At 43.6% G+C, this 17,172-nt stretch overlaps 6 protein-coding genes across 6 annotated transcripts; 4 read left to right on the forward strand and 2 right to left on the reverse strand.

Annotated features, from left to right (window-relative positions):
• Positions 1 to 4,593: 4,593 nt before the first annotated feature.
• On the forward strand, positions 4,594 to 7,886 carry O0I10_009140 (uncharacterized protein; the record flags this gene model as incomplete). Its single annotated transcript, XM_058489137.1, has 9 exons — positions 4,594 to 4,746; positions 4,826 to 4,960; positions 5,021 to 5,262; positions 5,322 to 5,530; positions 5,587 to 5,659; positions 5,718 to 5,892; positions 5,949 to 6,279; positions 6,352 to 6,575; positions 6,639 to 7,886. The coding sequence occupies 9 exons, from the start codon at positions 4,594 to 4,596 to the stop codon at positions 7,884 to 7,886; spliced, it is 2,790 nt and encodes a 929-aa protein (XP_058340018.1).
• Positions 7,887 to 8,353: 467 nt separating this feature from the next.
• O0I10_009141 (uncharacterized protein) lies at positions 8,354 to 9,793 on the forward strand (the record flags this gene model as incomplete). Its single annotated transcript, XM_058489138.1, has 1 exon — positions 8,354 to 9,793. One exon carries the CDS (start codon positions 8,354 to 8,356, stop codon positions 9,791 to 9,793), a length of 1,440 nt encoding a protein of 479 aa, XP_058340019.1.
• A 916-nt stretch (positions 9,794 to 10,709) lies between these two features.
• On the forward strand, positions 10,710 to 11,538 carry O0I10_009142 (uncharacterized protein; the record flags this gene model as incomplete). The annotated part of the gene is made up of 3 exons (XM_058489139.1): positions 10,710 to 10,789; positions 10,853 to 10,993; positions 11,055 to 11,538. 3 exons carry the CDS (start codon positions 10,710 to 10,712, stop codon positions 11,536 to 11,538), a joined length of 705 nt encoding a protein of 234 aa, XP_058340020.1.
• Positions 11,539 to 12,265: 727 nt separating this feature from the next.
• Positions 12,266 to 13,264, forward strand: O0I10_009143 (uncharacterized protein; the record flags this gene model as incomplete). The annotated part of the gene is made up of 1 exon (XM_058489140.1): positions 12,266 to 13,264. One exon carries the CDS (start codon positions 12,266 to 12,268, stop codon positions 13,262 to 13,264), a length of 999 nt encoding a protein of 332 aa, XP_058340021.1.
• Positions 13,265 to 13,402: 138 nt separating this feature from the next.
• On the reverse strand, positions 13,403 to 15,378 carry O0I10_009144 (uncharacterized protein; the record flags this gene model as incomplete). Its single annotated transcript, XM_058489141.1, has 9 exons — positions 13,403 to 13,879; positions 13,942 to 14,049; positions 14,104 to 14,247; positions 14,309 to 14,446; positions 14,510 to 14,626; positions 14,685 to 14,757; positions 14,811 to 14,858; positions 14,927 to 15,113; positions 15,177 to 15,378. 9 exons carry the CDS (start codon positions 15,376 to 15,378, stop codon positions 13,403 to 13,405), a joined length of 1,494 nt encoding a protein of 497 aa, XP_058340022.1.
• Positions 15,379 to 16,660: 1,282 nt separating this feature from the next.
• Positions 16,661 to 17,038, reverse strand: O0I10_009145 (uncharacterized protein; the record flags this gene model as incomplete). Its single annotated transcript, XM_058489142.1, has 1 exon — positions 16,661 to 17,038. One exon carries the CDS (start codon positions 17,036 to 17,038, stop codon positions 16,661 to 16,663), a length of 378 nt encoding a protein of 125 aa, XP_058340023.1.
• Positions 17,039 to 17,172: the final 134 nt, after the last annotated feature.

Below are 17,172 nucleotides of genomic sequence, written 5' to 3' on the forward strand. Positions count from 1 at the left end.
AATTCCCCAGGAGAGCATAGTACTATACAATGACATCCTTGACGTGCTGATTGATCAAAATAATCGCCCAACCAGAGCCTGACCTAATATTTCTTTCGTAAGCACACTTGAAGGGACAAATCCCACAATGAACACTCTTACCTTGTGGTATTTCTCAATAGCATCTTTGCCTCAAATAAAACCGTATCTCCATGTCATCCATATTGTCTTGCTGCTGTTTCACTGTAAGTCTCGTTAATTAACAGGTTTTGCTTTGTACATCCGATGCCATGCATACCATTAAGCCAACCATACAGCATTCTTGCTTTGAGATCCGTATCCTGTTGCTGCCAGAGGTACCATCATCCAACATGTTCAACCTACCATAAACGCAATGTGAGATAACAAGTAAAACCAACCCACACGCTTTTGTTGTCACCATACGCAAAAGAAGCAAGGTAAAGACGTCTTGAGAACTCTCATTATGGACAACTCGGTAAGGAAGGCACACGACGCCCTGAACCATGGTGATCACAAGGAATTGCAACCAAATACACCATCCGAAGGCAATACAATAACCAACCTGCAGCGCCAAGGTATGCCACCATATGTACCATACTCTCATTGGATCCTGAAATTGGCATCATAAGAGATATCCACCTTCTCTCTGTAGGCAAGGAAATCAATAGCCGCACTTGGATGGAGGCCGTGCGCACAGCGGATGCATTTTTAAATCCCTGAGGCCGCATCTTGAGTCACACTGTTTCCGGGCCAAAATTCCCCAGGAGAGCACAGTACTATACAATGACATCCTTGACGTGCAGCCTTGATAATAATAGTATCGCCGAAAGAGTCTCTGCCACTGTATGGCGTTTGGTAAGTTCACTTGAATCCAATCAATCCCGTCATAATGAACACTCTTACCTTGTGGTATTCCTCAATAGCATCTTTGCCTCAAATAAAACCGTATCTCCATGTCATCCATATCATCTTGCTGCTGTTCATTGTGAAGCTCGTTAATTAACAGGTTTTACTTTGTAGATCCAATACCATGCATACCATTGAGCCAACGTACAGCGTTCTTGCTTTGATATCAATGTCTTGTTGTTGCTGCCACAGGTACCATCATCCAACGTATTCAAGCTACTGTAAATGCAATGTAAGGTAACAAGGATAGCATTCGCTGTTCATGTCGACATACCCATAGTAACAATATGTTGCGACTTCTCCTTGATGACAAGCATGGAAAGCATACACACGACACACGACGCCCCCCTTTGGATCTTGTATAAACGAGAGAACAGCAACCTACACGTGAACTTTAGCACCTCAATGTCCAACTTGAACAATAAAGGAATGCAGCGATTGAACGTACATGCTGTATTGCAATGGAAGGTTGAGTCATGGGCAGATCGCGCGCGTACTTGCTGTTGAATGTCTGGAACTGGAAAGTGTTGCCATTGACCACATGTTCAACCCAATGGACGCTGTACATTGTAAGGAATGCCAGCAATTAACGCGTTGTAGTTTGTAAATGGAGACAAGCTTACCTTTTTTGTGAAGTGGAAGTGGAGAAGAGTGGTCTCTTTGTTCCTCCTGTTCGCTCCAATTCGTGCACTCCATGTCACCCCGCTTGCTACAGCTATTACTGTTTATACGTAACCTCACAATATTCTATGCCCTTAGCTCCATAAGAATGATCACTGCTCAAGACTTCAATTGAGAACAGCCCTCGTAATTAAGCTATTAGGTCTGTGCGCATTCCATCGATCGATTAGTTATGCAGCTTCACCCCTGGACCAACTTGTGTAACCAACTGTGTAACCCCCTACCAAATAATATATGATATCTCTCTTTCCACCTTTCACGTTTGCAGTTCCCCTTTTCAATGCAGGAAACAACCCAAGTGATCCACCCAATGCACATCTAAGCTAATAGTACGATACCCAAAGCGTTATGTTGAATCCAATTTTCATTCAATAAAAGGTCGAAGAACACGTAGACACGGTATTGTGGACGATGATGTTGTATGTACATGATACATAAGGGAACAATATAGCCAAATTGAATAGGGTACATATGGGCGAAACATATAGAGTCATTAGGGATAATTGCATCATTCTATACTTAAATGCTGTCGTCATAATCACCCTTCATCCATGATTGCAAAATAGGTGTTGTATGCTTTGGCTCAACAAGTATTCCAGTATCATCCATAGCTGTGAAACACCTCCTTTCGTCAAAGATACAAGCCCTCTCCTCAATTCCATCCGAACCATCCTCCTCCTCAGCAGTATGCATAGGGTATGATTCATCATTCCTACTGATGACGCGCCAAGCAACCAAAGCAACATTCCAAGACTTCTCATCACTGCACTTGATCGCATCCTTCCATCCATAACCATTGTAAACCCAATATTGAGGCTGACATGCTTCCTTTTCCATCCAGCTGTTGGTCAATCCCTTTCTTGGTCATTTTCCATCACAGCTCAACCAGCTAAAGGTTGCTTGTATTGTGGGGTAGTTGATGGCTGATAGCGCGTCATCCAAAATAGACATCACGTTCCAAATGGGCCAAGGGAACCAAACCAGACAATGTATACACTTCCATCCATCCCATATAGCAAACCAATATTCAGATCCTTATTCATATTAACAAGAAGTCGTATGTATTGGACAAAGTTGCTATGCATAAACGAAGCTGCTTCTATACAATGGCTATTTGCTGTTCATGTGACAAGGTCGCAAGACAAGTTGCTGCAAGCAAAGAACGCTGTTTGGGACAATGGAGTAAAGGCTTTGCTAATAGCGACTGCTGCAATGAATGCTGTTACGATCGGTCGTTGTAGAAGAGCGGCAAGAGGCTGTGTACACGCTATGGGCTTGCCATTCAGTCAAAGTCAATTGGATCAAGGCAGTTGTATGGTTGATATGATGGGTCGAAGCAGGACAATCGTTCGCAGGTGGTAGTTGCACTTGAATGAGCAATAGTTGAGTTTGGGAGGACGAGACAAGAAGTGGAAATCAAATAGATCGGAACGCAAGAATACTGTACATCAATTCTTGATTACGAGATTGCCCCTTTCGAACCTGAAACTTTCACACAAGATGCTCTTGGACATGCTGATCAACTTTGTATTATAAAAGAACTTATACTTCATTATAAAAATCTTGAATGGGAGGAGGGTGCAAATGTAGTAGGTGCGGATTGAGACATCCTGTATACGAACCTATGAGCTTTTTGTTGAGCGTTGCCCGGTCAAATCATCTCAGATTAAGATAGTTGAAAGATGAAAATGATGGGATGAAGCAGGAGAATCCTTGACATGTAGTGGATTAGGCAACAATTTCAAATAGGAGGAAAGGACCAAAAGCTGGTAGTCTATGAATTTGAAATTGAATTGGGTATGCTGTTCATGCACTGATGTGTTCGCTGCCCTGAACATTGATCCAGGGCATTATCTCTAAAGGGTGGTAAAAGTTGCAAGCTCCTGTAAGGGCGAATGCTGCAAGATTGTGGTGATATAAACGTGAAAGCCTACTTTAATAACATTATACCATCAGCGATGTTAACCCATTCAAAGAGAAATCAAAAGTCTTCGAGCGAAGCGGAGCGGGGCCGCTAATGATGTCCATAGTAGGCATCAGGGCTCAGGGCTAGGTAGCGGAGATTGTCGATTGCACACATGCAGCTAGGACTTGTGGCCGCATTACTCTTCTCTAATCTTGCCCTTATCTCTGATAATGTGATGTGCAGTTTTGTGGTATCCATTTGAGCCCAACACGACACCTTATCTACCTAGTATCTATAGCATTACCCTCAAGAGACAAAGGTGCACAAAGCATCCTTACGAGAATTTCCTAATCGGACACCTATGCTGCTACAAAAGTTGTAGATGAGGAACCAGGTTTTTTGTAACTTCAATTCAAATCAATCAGCGTGTGGGCAATAGATTAGGTAGCATGACATGAGCGCATCCTTTTCCAGGATGATGGATCTTTTGTTCATGCATGTATTGTACAACTCTGAAACCAAGAAGAAGCAGTTTAGCTAGAATGGAAAGTGATTTCAATTTGGATACTAGTAAAAATGCATCATTGTGCCTGATTTCATTATAAATGTGCTTCTCCGATATTGTCATGGTGACGCGTGGGATTCCTCCCACACAGTATCAGTATATGTTTCAGTGGACCTATCGCATCTTACATAGCTACTATAGTTGATCTTCATTATCTAATATACATCATAGAGAATTCATTACGCCGATTCACAAGGGAAGATGTATGGTGGGATAAAAGATAAGAATGGGTATTATTGATTACGTATGTATTGTTTGTGATAGATTGGTTGAGTGGTGGTGCCTTGGTGATAGGATGAACAAATACGGCAGGTTCAAAAGCAGCAGCGCAGTAACCTCGTGAACTATGCTCTCTTCCACTTTGTGGTTCCAAAAAGAAAGGCGACGGGCTGTCGACGTTTATTCAACCCCCTTCGCTTTGACCCAATCTCCTTGTTTCCTTTGGCGATTCCCACGCCTTACGATTCACACATCTCTTTTGCACCGTTGACAAAGAACCCATCACCGACTGCGGTTCTATTATGCATCTTTGGAAATGACCTTCCCCGGCACTCCTCCCGCATCTTATCCAAGCGGCGCAACACAACCCAATCCACGAAGCTATTCATCGTCACCCATTGCACCTGTTGGACCTTCAACCTCGTCTTCCTCTGGTACTCGCAACAATAAGCTGGACCATATTATCCAGGTGTGTATGTGTGTGTGCGTGCGTTATGCAACGTCGCCCCGACGACCATGTGATTAACATTGGGGTGTTGATGATATAGAACTTTTATACCAAAACCGTCCAAGTGATTGTTCAGGCACGTGTATCACCAGATAGCGATCGACATGGCAAATGCAGTAGTACCAGTAGTACAACAAGTGCTTCCAGCTCATCCAAGAACAAAATGAATAAATGGGCAAGTCATCATCATCATCATCATCATCATTGTATCCATCTCCTAATATTGCTCTTATAGTTCAATATCGCAACACAGGATGCTGAATTCTTACGAGAAGATCTAAAGTATTGGCGATCTCGGGCAATACAATCCATGGATCGAGAACCACCACCTTTGATATTGGACATCTACCTGGATACATCTGATCTTACGCCAAATCACAGTCTCATGTTGGCCATTGACAGGGCACGATTCAATAAGGTTGACCTCCCCTATTCAACAAATCGTATCCTGTTGGAGCGATGGACATTATCATTAAAGTAAGTATCCCACAAACGAGAAGGAGAGGAATGTGAGAGAATAACAAGGAGGGACATAGTCATCCATTGCCTGATTTTCCAGTGGATCTACCCAATCTCTACAAACGCTCCATTATCTTTTTCCGGGCGCTTTATTCTTTTGTCCGCTTGTTGCCAGGGCATGAATTACATCGTCGCTTATCCAAATATGGCCAGCAACTGAATGAATTATCTTTGGGTCATCGCCTTTCATCAACCATTATCAATGATAAATCCGAATTGTCCTTGGGTAAGTAAGGAGGGAATGGCTTTATGGATTATGTCATGCTGACACTATCTATATAGACAAGCCGATCTTGGATGGGAATGCCCGAGATACGCATAAGTACGAGTTTTCAGACGTAGTTACACCACTTGGGTATGTATTAACTTTTATACGTTGGTATATGGAGACTAGAGGTTAATCTTACGATCAGGATTTTCAAGTTACAAGTGCAATATCGGAAGAATTGCGATTTTCGTGTTGAGGATTCGGAGCGTGATTTGAGCGCACGGATGATGGATTTGCATGAGCAATTTTTTACTCCAACCATGGATAAGCACAAGCAAGAACAACGTCCTCGATCAGCTGTTTTTTATGATGAGCAAGAGGTATGATAAGGAAAAGGAGTTTGCATCATCCGTAAGCTAAACCCATGTTTAAACAGGAAGCATCGCAACGTGCAGTGCATCGATTTTCTTCTTCATTTGCTCCAAGACCATCGAGTGCAGCAGCAGCAACATCCGATTCACGAGAACAGCGACAACGACGTACAAGTATTGGATTACGTGGTTCACCTACAGGATCCCTTAAGGATACTATATTGAGTCGAGCAGCACAACATCAACAACAACATCAACAACAGCCAAGTCCCATAGACACAAGCACGCATGCACCTATCACCATTGGTAGTCCTCTTAGCAAACGACTATCAGCACCCCACACATCACCTTTCAAGACACCATCGCTATCATCCTCACCCCAAGCAGAGATCATGTGTATGTATGTGAAGGGGTGTTCTCCAGTGAAAACATTAAGCTAATTGACCTTTTGATGATGATGATGAATAGTTTCCAGAAGTGGTGAAGGCATGATTGGTCGACCGCAAGCATCATTGAGTGATCGAGTTCGTAGTACAACCACCATGGCGGATGCTGGTAGTAGTGGATCCATGCGAAGTCGAATTGAATTCTCTCCAAGTTTTGATAAATTGCGAGAACACACAAGGAGCCCCAGCCGCACTGATTTGACACGTCGTTGGTCAAGGACTAGCGATCACAGCTCGATCAATCTTGTAAGTGTATATGTATAGTCTCTTTTCCCCTTTATTACATGGTATTCAAGAATGGCTCTTTAGGATATGGATGATACCGGTCTTGAGGAATTCATGCGTTTAGCAGCTGCCACACCTGAACTCAAGATGTTTCAAAGTCGAAACTATACAAGCCAATTTATGGATACGGATAGTGGTGGTGGTGGTGGTGGCGGTGGCAATATATCACCTACATATGACAACAGTGCTGGTGGCATGGCAACAAGTGGATCTGGTGGCGGTGGTGCTAGTGCTTCGATTCATCGATCCAAAAAGGCTCTCTCCCACTTTCGCAGTTTACGGGATGCACACAATACACTTTCAGAATCAATGACATCCAGCGTACTTGCACGTTCTGGAGGAGGAGATACGCCTTCATCACCTACAACGGCTGCAGGAATGGCTGGTGGGGTATCACTTGGATCATCGACATCATCATCCACAGGGCGATCCTATATGCCAGTAGTGTCATCACCGCTTCATGCTACCGAGAGCCCTTCATCTGAGGATTTACGTAATCAACAGCATCGTCATAGTGATCCAAGCGCTCGTATTATCCATCAAAGACACCATTCTTTATCACAACAGCAGCTTCGACCTGGTAGCAACAGCAGCAGCACTAGTCTTGATAGGAGTCCACCTGCTTTTGCCAGCTATCCCAAAGATCGCCATCATGATGAGTTGCGTCGTCTTTGTGAAGAGGATATGATGGGAGACCATGTGGTATCAACCAGTGATGGTGGTGGCAGTGGCGGTGTTGCCAATCATAGTGGCGGATCAAGGAGATATCGTGGCAACAGCTTGATCAGTGATGACGCTGGTACAGAGATTCGACGTCAAGAGAGCATGAATAGTCTTCGTGAGCATCGTACCAGTATTGTGGATGATGATGATTCATTAGTATTCAAGATGAGTGAGCTTGGTGTCGAAGGTGGTAGTGGGAGTGGCAGCAGCAGTCTATACCAGCAACAACAACAAGAGGCACCACCCTTTGCTTTTTCACGAACACCTATTGATCCATACAACAACAACAACAACAATGCACGTGATTATTCTCAATGTTTGACAATTGGCACCAATCCAGGTGGTGGCGGTGGCAACAGCAATGCTGGTGGTGGAAGTAGTTGTAATAGTAGCGCAGCCAACGTTGATCACGTAGCACATCCAACATTACGACGTATCGGTAGCAGTACTAGTTTACGACAACAACCCTCATCCATGGCAACCGTTGTCGAGGAAGAAGAAAAAAGTGCCAGCAGCAGCGCAAGTGAAGATATTCATCCAACAAGATAACCGGGCATTGTTGACGACGATCGCCTTTCAAGTTACCCCTCATCATACATCAGTCCCTTTTTTTATTTCTCTTTTGCATCTGTACTACTAAGAATGAATCAACATTTTTCTTCTAATATAAATCACAATGTGCGTTTTTTATCATATGAGCAGGAACGTGTTGTTGATGGGTAATTTAGCAAGGATACATAATATGATGATGTAAAGATGGATCCATTTATTGGTGTGTACTGTAAAGGGGAAGTGGTTGATTACATGATGGGATTTTGACTCTCTTTCTTTCTCCCTCCTTGTCGAGAACATTGGTTGGAATTCATTTTAGGCAAGGCGTGCTTTTTGCTTTCTTTCTCCTCTACTTGAGCTACTCACGCACACCACCACCACCTCTACAACGACTCCTACTTTTCTACTTTCAAGCCCACTCTCACCTACATTCACACATTCACATTTAAAAAGTCTTTGTCGTTATGTCAGTCTCGTCACACGACGGTAGTGAAAAGGACAGTGGTCTTTTCCATCGCATGTCGGAAGGCTTTCCTCATCGTTATGCAGCCATGCGCAAGACCGACTTGCTTGACACCTTGGATGTACGACATCGTGACACGGATACTTGGAGTGTTGCAGCGACGATTGACGACCAGGAATCAGTTATCAGTGGCGCTGGAGGAACAGCGAGTATTGTGAGCAGTAGCCGAGCTACAGTGGAAGGACGAGAAACAGACGATGATCGGTCAACACTGGATGGCGGTGGCAATGGAAGTGATGCTATACATCCTGCACTTTTGACTTCTTTTCGACTTGAGACTTTACGTGATTTGGATGGTGGTAGTGGTGGAGGAGGACAAGATACGGCAAGCACTATTGACGACAATCGATCCCGGTCTAATGCTGCCGAGTTTGGTGATGAAGGCACTCGGTCTGCAGCGACAGATTTCGATCAAAGTGATACGAGTGATGATGAACAAGGAGGAGGACACCAACATCGAGTAGTCAATGATGATATCTCGGCACCTCCACAACCACAACCAAGCTTTGCCAGTGTCACCAAATCCTTTGCAGAGTTGATGGAAGAAAATGAAGCCTTACATACTCAACTACGCAATCTTCAAATCGCCCAAAAGCATCAATCAGAGCTTATTGAAAACTTGCGTTCTCTCACCAACTGCAATGAAGAAGTTTATGGTCAAGCCTTGCATCTTTCTCAAGTCACTCCCGAAGAACTCGAACGTTGGAATCAACAAAGTAGAGCTACTACCACTGCTGCTGGATCATCATCGTCATCCACCACACCAGGTCGAGAACAACAAGAAGCTACAAGTGCTCATTCCCTTGCTCAACAACTCGCAAGACTCGCTGAACTTGTCACTCGTTATACCCAATTGGTGGATCATCAAGATGACTCGGCAAAGATTCGATTTGAGCAGGATCTTTTCGCTCACATCGTGAGTGCTTATTTTGATTCGCTTCCTTTTGGTACTGAAAATCAGGAGCTTTTGAACCTTGCGTATTCGGATCAAATGCGTCGATTCCAAACAACCCTCGGTGCTCATTTCGCAAAGTGGTATCGTCGACAAACCGTTCAATCACTCTCGCTCAATCCTGCTTCCAAGGAACATCTTGAACGTCTGCGTATCGTGATGACTGATAAGTTTTATCGCAACCAACATAAGCAAGAATGGGATGAATTACTCGAACATTGTGCCGCCCTTTCCTTGGTCATTCATGCTGGTGATGCCGATGTCACAACACAACAAGTTGAACAAGGTGCAAAGTACGATCCCCACATTATGGCCGTCGTCGGTAACGAGAGAGCTGATGATACCAAATCCGTCAAGGCCGTGCTTACCCCTTTGTTCATTGATGAAGAGCAGGTGGTCCTGATGCCCGCACGCGTGATATTGCAGTAGTAGCCGTTTATGTGTTGTGTATATATGCAATTTGTATAAAGATATCAAAACATTGGTCTTTTCAAACTTGATTGGTCTTCTTATCCACATACGTCTAGTAATGTAGCGATTGGATTATGCCATAGCGAATAATTTAAGCGTGCTAATAAGGTCGGCTGTTGTAAAGGATGCGTTTGACAAAACACGCATTCTAGAAAAAATAACGTGTGTGCGCTCGGAAATCACGGGCCGCTGTGTCTAAGTCGGTGTTACTGGAAAGGGAACGTGCTCATGGTGGGAAGGAATGTTATCATAATGATGAATCGTTTTATAGCCTATGGGATCGATAAAATACATACACTCAGCATACATGGTGACATGTTGACTATCTTTGAGCTTGGCTCTTTTTACCCATATGGGTGCTGCATCATCGAGAGAGTTGTTTCAAGGCAACACAGTGCGGCATGTCGCGGGTTTAAATGGCGTGTTGTGGCGTAATGCTCCTGCTTGAGCAGTAGAAGCTACTCACAAGTAACCATTGTTGATGTCAACTACTACTTTATCTGATTCCCGGTTTATGGTGCTGCTTTTGATGATCAACCCTCTTCTTCTCTTGAAAACGTTTTAACGTTCAAATACGCGGTCGTACCAATATTTCAAGGACACGCTCCCCTAAACTTTGTATCCCTCTGCCATTCGAAAACGGAAGCTTTAGGTCACCGCTGTCGGGCATGATGACATTCACATTACATGTGTGGCACATCGTTCATGTACCCTTGTCCCTGTGTACCATTGTATGCGAGATTATGTCAAGAAATACATATACTTTGTCCATCATAAACTTAAACTAAGCCGCTTTGTTTATCCCTTTAAATATGGATTAGCCGAACCTGATCGATATACAATCTTCTCTTTCCGACATTCATCATCACACAACATGGCTCCCTTGAAAGTCATTGGCGCTGGCTATGGGCGTACCGGCACTGATAGTTTGCGAACCGCTCTCAACATCCTTGGGTATGCATTGCGTATGTCCATCAAAAACGCTTCCAAATGTTAACCCTTTATGTTTGTCGTTAGGTTCAACTGCTTCCATATGAGAAGCGTGATGATGGATAATGTGGATCGCCATCCAGAGGTGTTTACGGATGCTTTCCTCCATCCCGAAAAGCCTGTGGATTGGGACATGTTGTATGAAGGCTTTGATGCTGCTGTGGACTGGTAAGGTTTTTCCCTGCATGTATTACGCCATGATGCTAACGAGCCTGTGTATCGTATCAAGGCCAACCGTTTCCTTTGTGGACCGTTTAATGAAGCATTACCCTGATGCCAAGATTGTCCTTACCGATCGTGATGCCGATAGCTGGTATCGCTCTGTCAAAAGCACGCTTTTCAGCCTGGTGTCTGAGGGACGTCGTGATTATGATAGTATGTCTGAGTACATGAAGCGTGTCAGAAAAATGGGCGAGGTGCTCATTTTGGATGGTGCTCTTTACGATCCCGAGAAGTTTAACGATGAAGAGGCTATCAAGGCAATGTTCAACGCTCACGTTGAATGGGTTAAGAAAAACGTCCCAAGCGATCGACTTTTTATCATGCAACTTGGTGAAGGTTGGGAACGACTATGCAAGTTTTTGGATGTACCTGTACCCGATGTTCCTTATCCAAGTGCAAACTCCTCCAAATCATTCCAAGATGAATTTTTAAATGGTAAATTGAAGGAGACAATTCTCAAAGAGCAACCAAAGGATGCACAATCCGCGTAATGTTTAATCCTTTCGACCACGTGGTGGTGTACATATACCTGAACTACCTATAATGCATATGCTGTTGGTACAATAAACCCAATTTCAAACCACGTACATGTATCCATACGTCCAATCTTCTCAGTGATCATGTAAGCAATGAGCCCAATAAGGTTCATACATAGTAGCTGATGATGATATACAATTATGACCATACCTAAGATTACGTGGCAGCAGCCTCTTACATATCGGGTATAATTTGCATGAAAATAACATGGCCATTGATCCCAAAGCATCCGAAGCGGAGGCGGTAATATGGAAGCCCATCTAACAAAGGCACACAATGACATGCCCATTGACGAATCCTTCTTCTTTTAACACACGAATACACGCGAGCTATATCAATGATTCTTTGTTTATACGTATACAATGCACTCATTATGTACCGTTTTGCTTCAATTCAGTAAGCAGCTACTTTTTCCATCGTCAGCATACAATAGAACAAATATATGGGATGATGCTGCCTCCTTGTATGTTATCATACACTCCGATGAAAGCTTTCATTATGTGGATGTTTTGGCTTAATGGCCACACTTACCACTTTATCAGGAGTGCGCGGTAATTCAATGCTATTGGTCAATGGCTGTCCTCTTTCTTTAAGCAAGACAAAGACCATGCACATAGCTTGTCTTATATAGAGCTAGGGGATGTCGTATCACAAAGAGAAAACGTACCCTTTTTTCCCTTCATGGCTCGTTCCAAAAAATCGCGTTCACGTCAAAAAAGCAAACGTCTTAGTGGTCAACATCCCCAACAACGACCAGTGGTTGACGCACAATCCACATCTCATATTCAGCCGTATGAGACCACTGACCACGAGGGTATTCAAAAAGATCATGTTGTAGCAGAGAATCAACTTGAGGATCCTGGGCAAGAAAATGATACCACATCAAAGGGCCAAAAAGTTGATACCACACAAGAAGACGATGCTGCACCCGAAAACCAACAAGGTGATTCCATACAAGAAGATGAGGCTGCTCTAGAGAATGAAAGAAGCGATCCCCGGCAAGAAGGTGATGCTACACCAAGTCATCAACAAGGCCATCTTGAGCAACGAGGTGATAGCATATCAAAGGATCATCAAGGTGACCCCGAGCAACAAGATGATGCAGCAGCAGAGAACCAAAAAGATGACCATGAGCGAAAAGATGGTGCTACATCAGGTCACCAACAACAAGATGATGCCGCATCAAAGAATCATCAAGGAGGCGATCCCAAGAAAGAAGATAATGCTGCACCAGAGAACCAAAAAGACGATCCTGAGCAACCTGATGTTTCAACTTGCCAACAAGATAAGGGTGATACAGCTACAGCGTTGGTGACGGTGAGCGATAGTTTGGAACAGGAATTGTCACTATGTATGCAAGACATACAAGAACTTTGGCGAAAAGCAGAATTGGCGCTTCAGCAGCAGCATACGGAGCAACAATCAAGTAGCGTTAGCGAGCAGTTCAATAACCTTAGTGAGAGATTGAAGCTTATTAAGCAAGAGCAGGAAGAGCATCATCGTTGTATGCAAGAGAAACTGAACTTGTTGGAACATCACACTCGCAATATCTATCCATTGCATTCAAGTTCTCGAAAACAGCCATCCACAAACCGACAAAAGGATGATCATTGCCCAACCTCAGCAAACAGTGATCAGCAACAGGCTCCTCAATCCATTCATAGCTGCGTAGTTTCATAGTAAAGGAGGAATTTTAGTATAGAGGAATACATTGGAAGTGCTTTTATATTAAAAGGGTCATATTTGGCTTAAACGATGTATGGGGGGATTGGATTAACAAGGTGTTAAGATTAATGGTATTATCCTTTTTATTCATTTTCATCGATCTATATCCATGGCATCATCCTTATTCTCAGTTGGGGTAACATCACCGTTAGCTAGCTTTTTGCTGTATTCATAGTATTGGTTGGGATGCTCGATAGGGTCGATTTTGCCGGGTTGGTCTGGATGAGTCACTTCGTAAAGGCGAGTACAGGCGATTTGATAATGTTTGCTCTCGACAAGGTTCATAATCTCGTTGACATGGACAGTGCTGACACGATTACGATAAAGCTTGGCTTCCAGGTTACCACGTGAGAAATGGCGGAAGGGACAACCATGATGATCTCCGGTTGATGGTGGATTGCCTTGAATAATCTTCATACAGCTGTAGGGAGCATAGCTAACACGTTTGCCTTCCAAGCCATAGTTGTGTCGAATGTTGTAAGCGTATTCCTTTTGAAACTTGTCGTCTGGAAACTTGGAAAATGCTGTTCGCCAGAAAACCAATGCTTCATCCACCGATAAACCAATAGCCTAATAACAATTACCATTGTCAGCCACCCAGCAAATACCAGATCAACATTTGAATTGCTTACCTTGAGGAAAAGACCATATTGCATACGGCCACCATGTCGAAGATGCTTATCCGCTCGTAATGCTTCATGTAAATGTGACATACAAAGAGGGGCGTGTGCACGAACAAGCTAATGCCGATAATCAGTACCATCCCCCTCGCATAGATGTTGTATGTCGCTTACCTTATCCACATCACCAGCACGCACAGTACCCGTGACAGCACCATCCACACCATACTCTTTGCCCATATACTGCTTTTCCACATTCACAAGAATCGGTCGTAGACGATCATCCTCTTCCATCCTTGGTAATGCCTTTGCAGTTGCCTATAATATCACCACATTGGTTAATCTTCATTCTCATCCTACTCCAAGTCAATCCACTTACTTCCAGCGCAGCTGACAACATTCTCCTAAATTCATCCATGACCAGACTGACTTGATCGGACATGGGCACATAGGCTACACCTCCTTCAATATAGACTGATCGATTCGAGAGCAAATCCGGCACTTTTTCAAAATCAACCTACAAACAAACATCGTGTTACACACATAGATTGTCACCATTTGACACCCTCCATATACTAACCTTAAAGTAAGTTTCACTTTCGACAATGGCACGTGTAGATTGATTGGCTTTGCTTGCTTTCCATATAGCACATGCTTCCAGCTTATCCCGTATCCGCCGCTTTTCTTCAGGTTCAAGCTATGAATCATACCATGTCAAAACGTATCATTCACTATATCCATGTATATATACTTACAGGTGTCCAGCTCAACTTTAAACCGGCAACAAACTTCTTCTTTTCTTCCAAGGTTTCTTGTTCAAAGCGATACCTAGGTGATCATGTCAATTTTCTTGGTATCAACGATAAACACAATGATCTTACTTGAAGAGAGCACATTCTTGTCGCAAAAACCATGCACGAGAATCCTCACTGATAAAAAGTATTGTTATGAGTCGACACTGCTCCTTTTTTTTAATGATCCCCCTCAATCCTTTTACCTTCGACAATAAGCAAGCCGTAAGACAAAGTGACTGACATGATCCTTCCTCCGTTCTTCCAGGAGCTTGGTGGATTGTGTGAGGTTGGATTTCATTGGAAGAAACTTTTCAAGAGCTTGATCCACTTGGCGTTTGTAGTCAGGTCCACGTTTATTGCGAAGTGCTGCTGATTCGAGTGTCTTGAGGACTAGACCACATGCACACAAATGAATGAGGGGTTCTATGAGTGAGGAATGTGACCAAAAGTTACCTTGGAGACGATCGAGTGCAAAGAGTTCAAACTCTTCAATGGTGATTTCGAGAGGTGGTGGTTCGGTGTAAAAGTTCAATCGTGAAGGGTATGGTGAGCCTGCAAGCGGATCGTGAGGTGTTCCCTTGTCGACGTAAATATGTTGATGTCGAGTTGCTGCAGATGCAAAGCGATTAGGGCGATTTCGTTTCTGTTTGAGCATTGTGGGTCGGTATCAAGAAGAGGAGAGAACACGAGAAAGGAACGCGAAACGCGCGACGTGACATTGCTTTCATTTCTGTGCCGCTCACACACACCCATCTTGGCCGCGTTTCAACATCAGCCTGCCAACCACACTCACTCGCTCACTCACTCACATGCTCCCACCCACACACATCGCATTATAAGAGAGCGTATTGTAAATGATATCATGCATAGATGAACACGCCTTATTATCACCTAAATATAGCTCCCCATAAAGCCCAGAGATCCTAAACAACCGAGGAATTGCCGTGTGTATCACTTTGTTCTTGTAGTAGTAGGAAGGAAATAAATGTCCTTTCCAAACATGCCTACTTGTTATTGTTTTTCAATGCGGGTACCGGGTAACTCGCACAAGGAAAAAAGATCTTTTTGATGGTTGCTATGAAACCAATCGTGCATAAGTGTCAGGCTAAAAAACGGTACATCCCCAGACGAAATATTGATATAGAAGATGCTGGCGCTGTATAGGGCTGAATTTTTATGCATCCATTACATTACATACGCCAATGCTGCCTGAGATGGATCACACAACACAAGACATATCATTACAGCTGCTACATACATCATGTTGAATAACGACATGGCTGAAAAGCTTATTCAATATCGATAAAGAAGCAGCAGCAACAGCACAATGATGAAGTCCATTGTACCCAATACAAGGTCCGGTGACACCTGATCCGTTTCATGCAGATACCAGAAGAAAGGATACCAACAACACACATGCATGCCAAGACATTTGATTACCTCTCCCCCAAACTTTTTTGTTTATAAACATGCCGATCAAAGGTGTGTGTTTTATTATTGATGATGGTTACACGCACAACAATACCTGTGTGCTAAACGACAAGGAGCCAAATGTGTATATAATACATGTGTATGTGATATATGTAATCAGATGAAGGGGAAGATGAGAAATGATGAGCAGCACGGAATTGTGTTGCAAACCCTTAAAATCGCCAAGAGAGAGAGGAAGGGGATGATGTTGTTGTTGGTGTGAGGAATCCCAAGACCTTGTTTTGGATAAGGAAGGACACATGCGTGATATCCAACTCGATTGGATGGCGGTAAAGGTAACAAGTCGTATAATATCTGCATCAAGGGGTGACGGAATGGCGAAAAAAAGGGGGGGAGGTGGAAAAGTTGAGTTGAGGAGTAGCGTGATGTGGGAGAATAAGTGTGATTTTCTTAGTCCATGAAAGGATAATTATCCCAGAATGGGAAAAAAAAGAGACAGCCCCCCGTCATCGCCATGCGCGCAGCGCAAGGTGAATCACAGCGGATTGAAAACTTCGATGCCGATTATTGTTGGTGTTGCGTACAAGCGCTTTATCATTATCATCCTTCTCATCAATGAAAAAGAGTTGACCAAGAACAGGACGTGCGGTATTTTCGGTTGCAGGTGATCTGTCATATTCGGATGGGCTGTGGGTATAATACACATCCTCCACAAGTTCAAAGCGTACGGATTTACTCGACTTGCTGGATGCTTCCGATTTACGTGAAGAGGTTGATTTTTGTCGTTTCAAGTGCATGGATCGTACTTGTGATGAGAACCTACGCCATTGTCGTACGGCGAATGAAGAAGGAGTCACCGTTGTCGTGGTCAAGACCGTGTGCATGGATGTGTGTGTATATGGTGTACAAAGAAAAGCAAAAGTGCGATACGCGTGCAAGTACGTATGAAGATGTAATGATCAAATGTTAAAGAGCAAAGAGAGAGAGAAGAAGAAAAAGAGAGAAAAAGAGAGGAGTT

The sequence above is a fragment of the Lichtheimia ornata genome (assembly GCF_029851405.1).
Source record: "Lichtheimia ornata isolate CBS 291.66 chromosome Unknown scaffold00052, whole genome shotgun sequence".
NCBI classification, from domain to species: Eukaryota; Fungi; Mucoromycota; class Mucoromycetes; order Mucorales; family Lichtheimiaceae; genus Lichtheimia; species Lichtheimia ornata.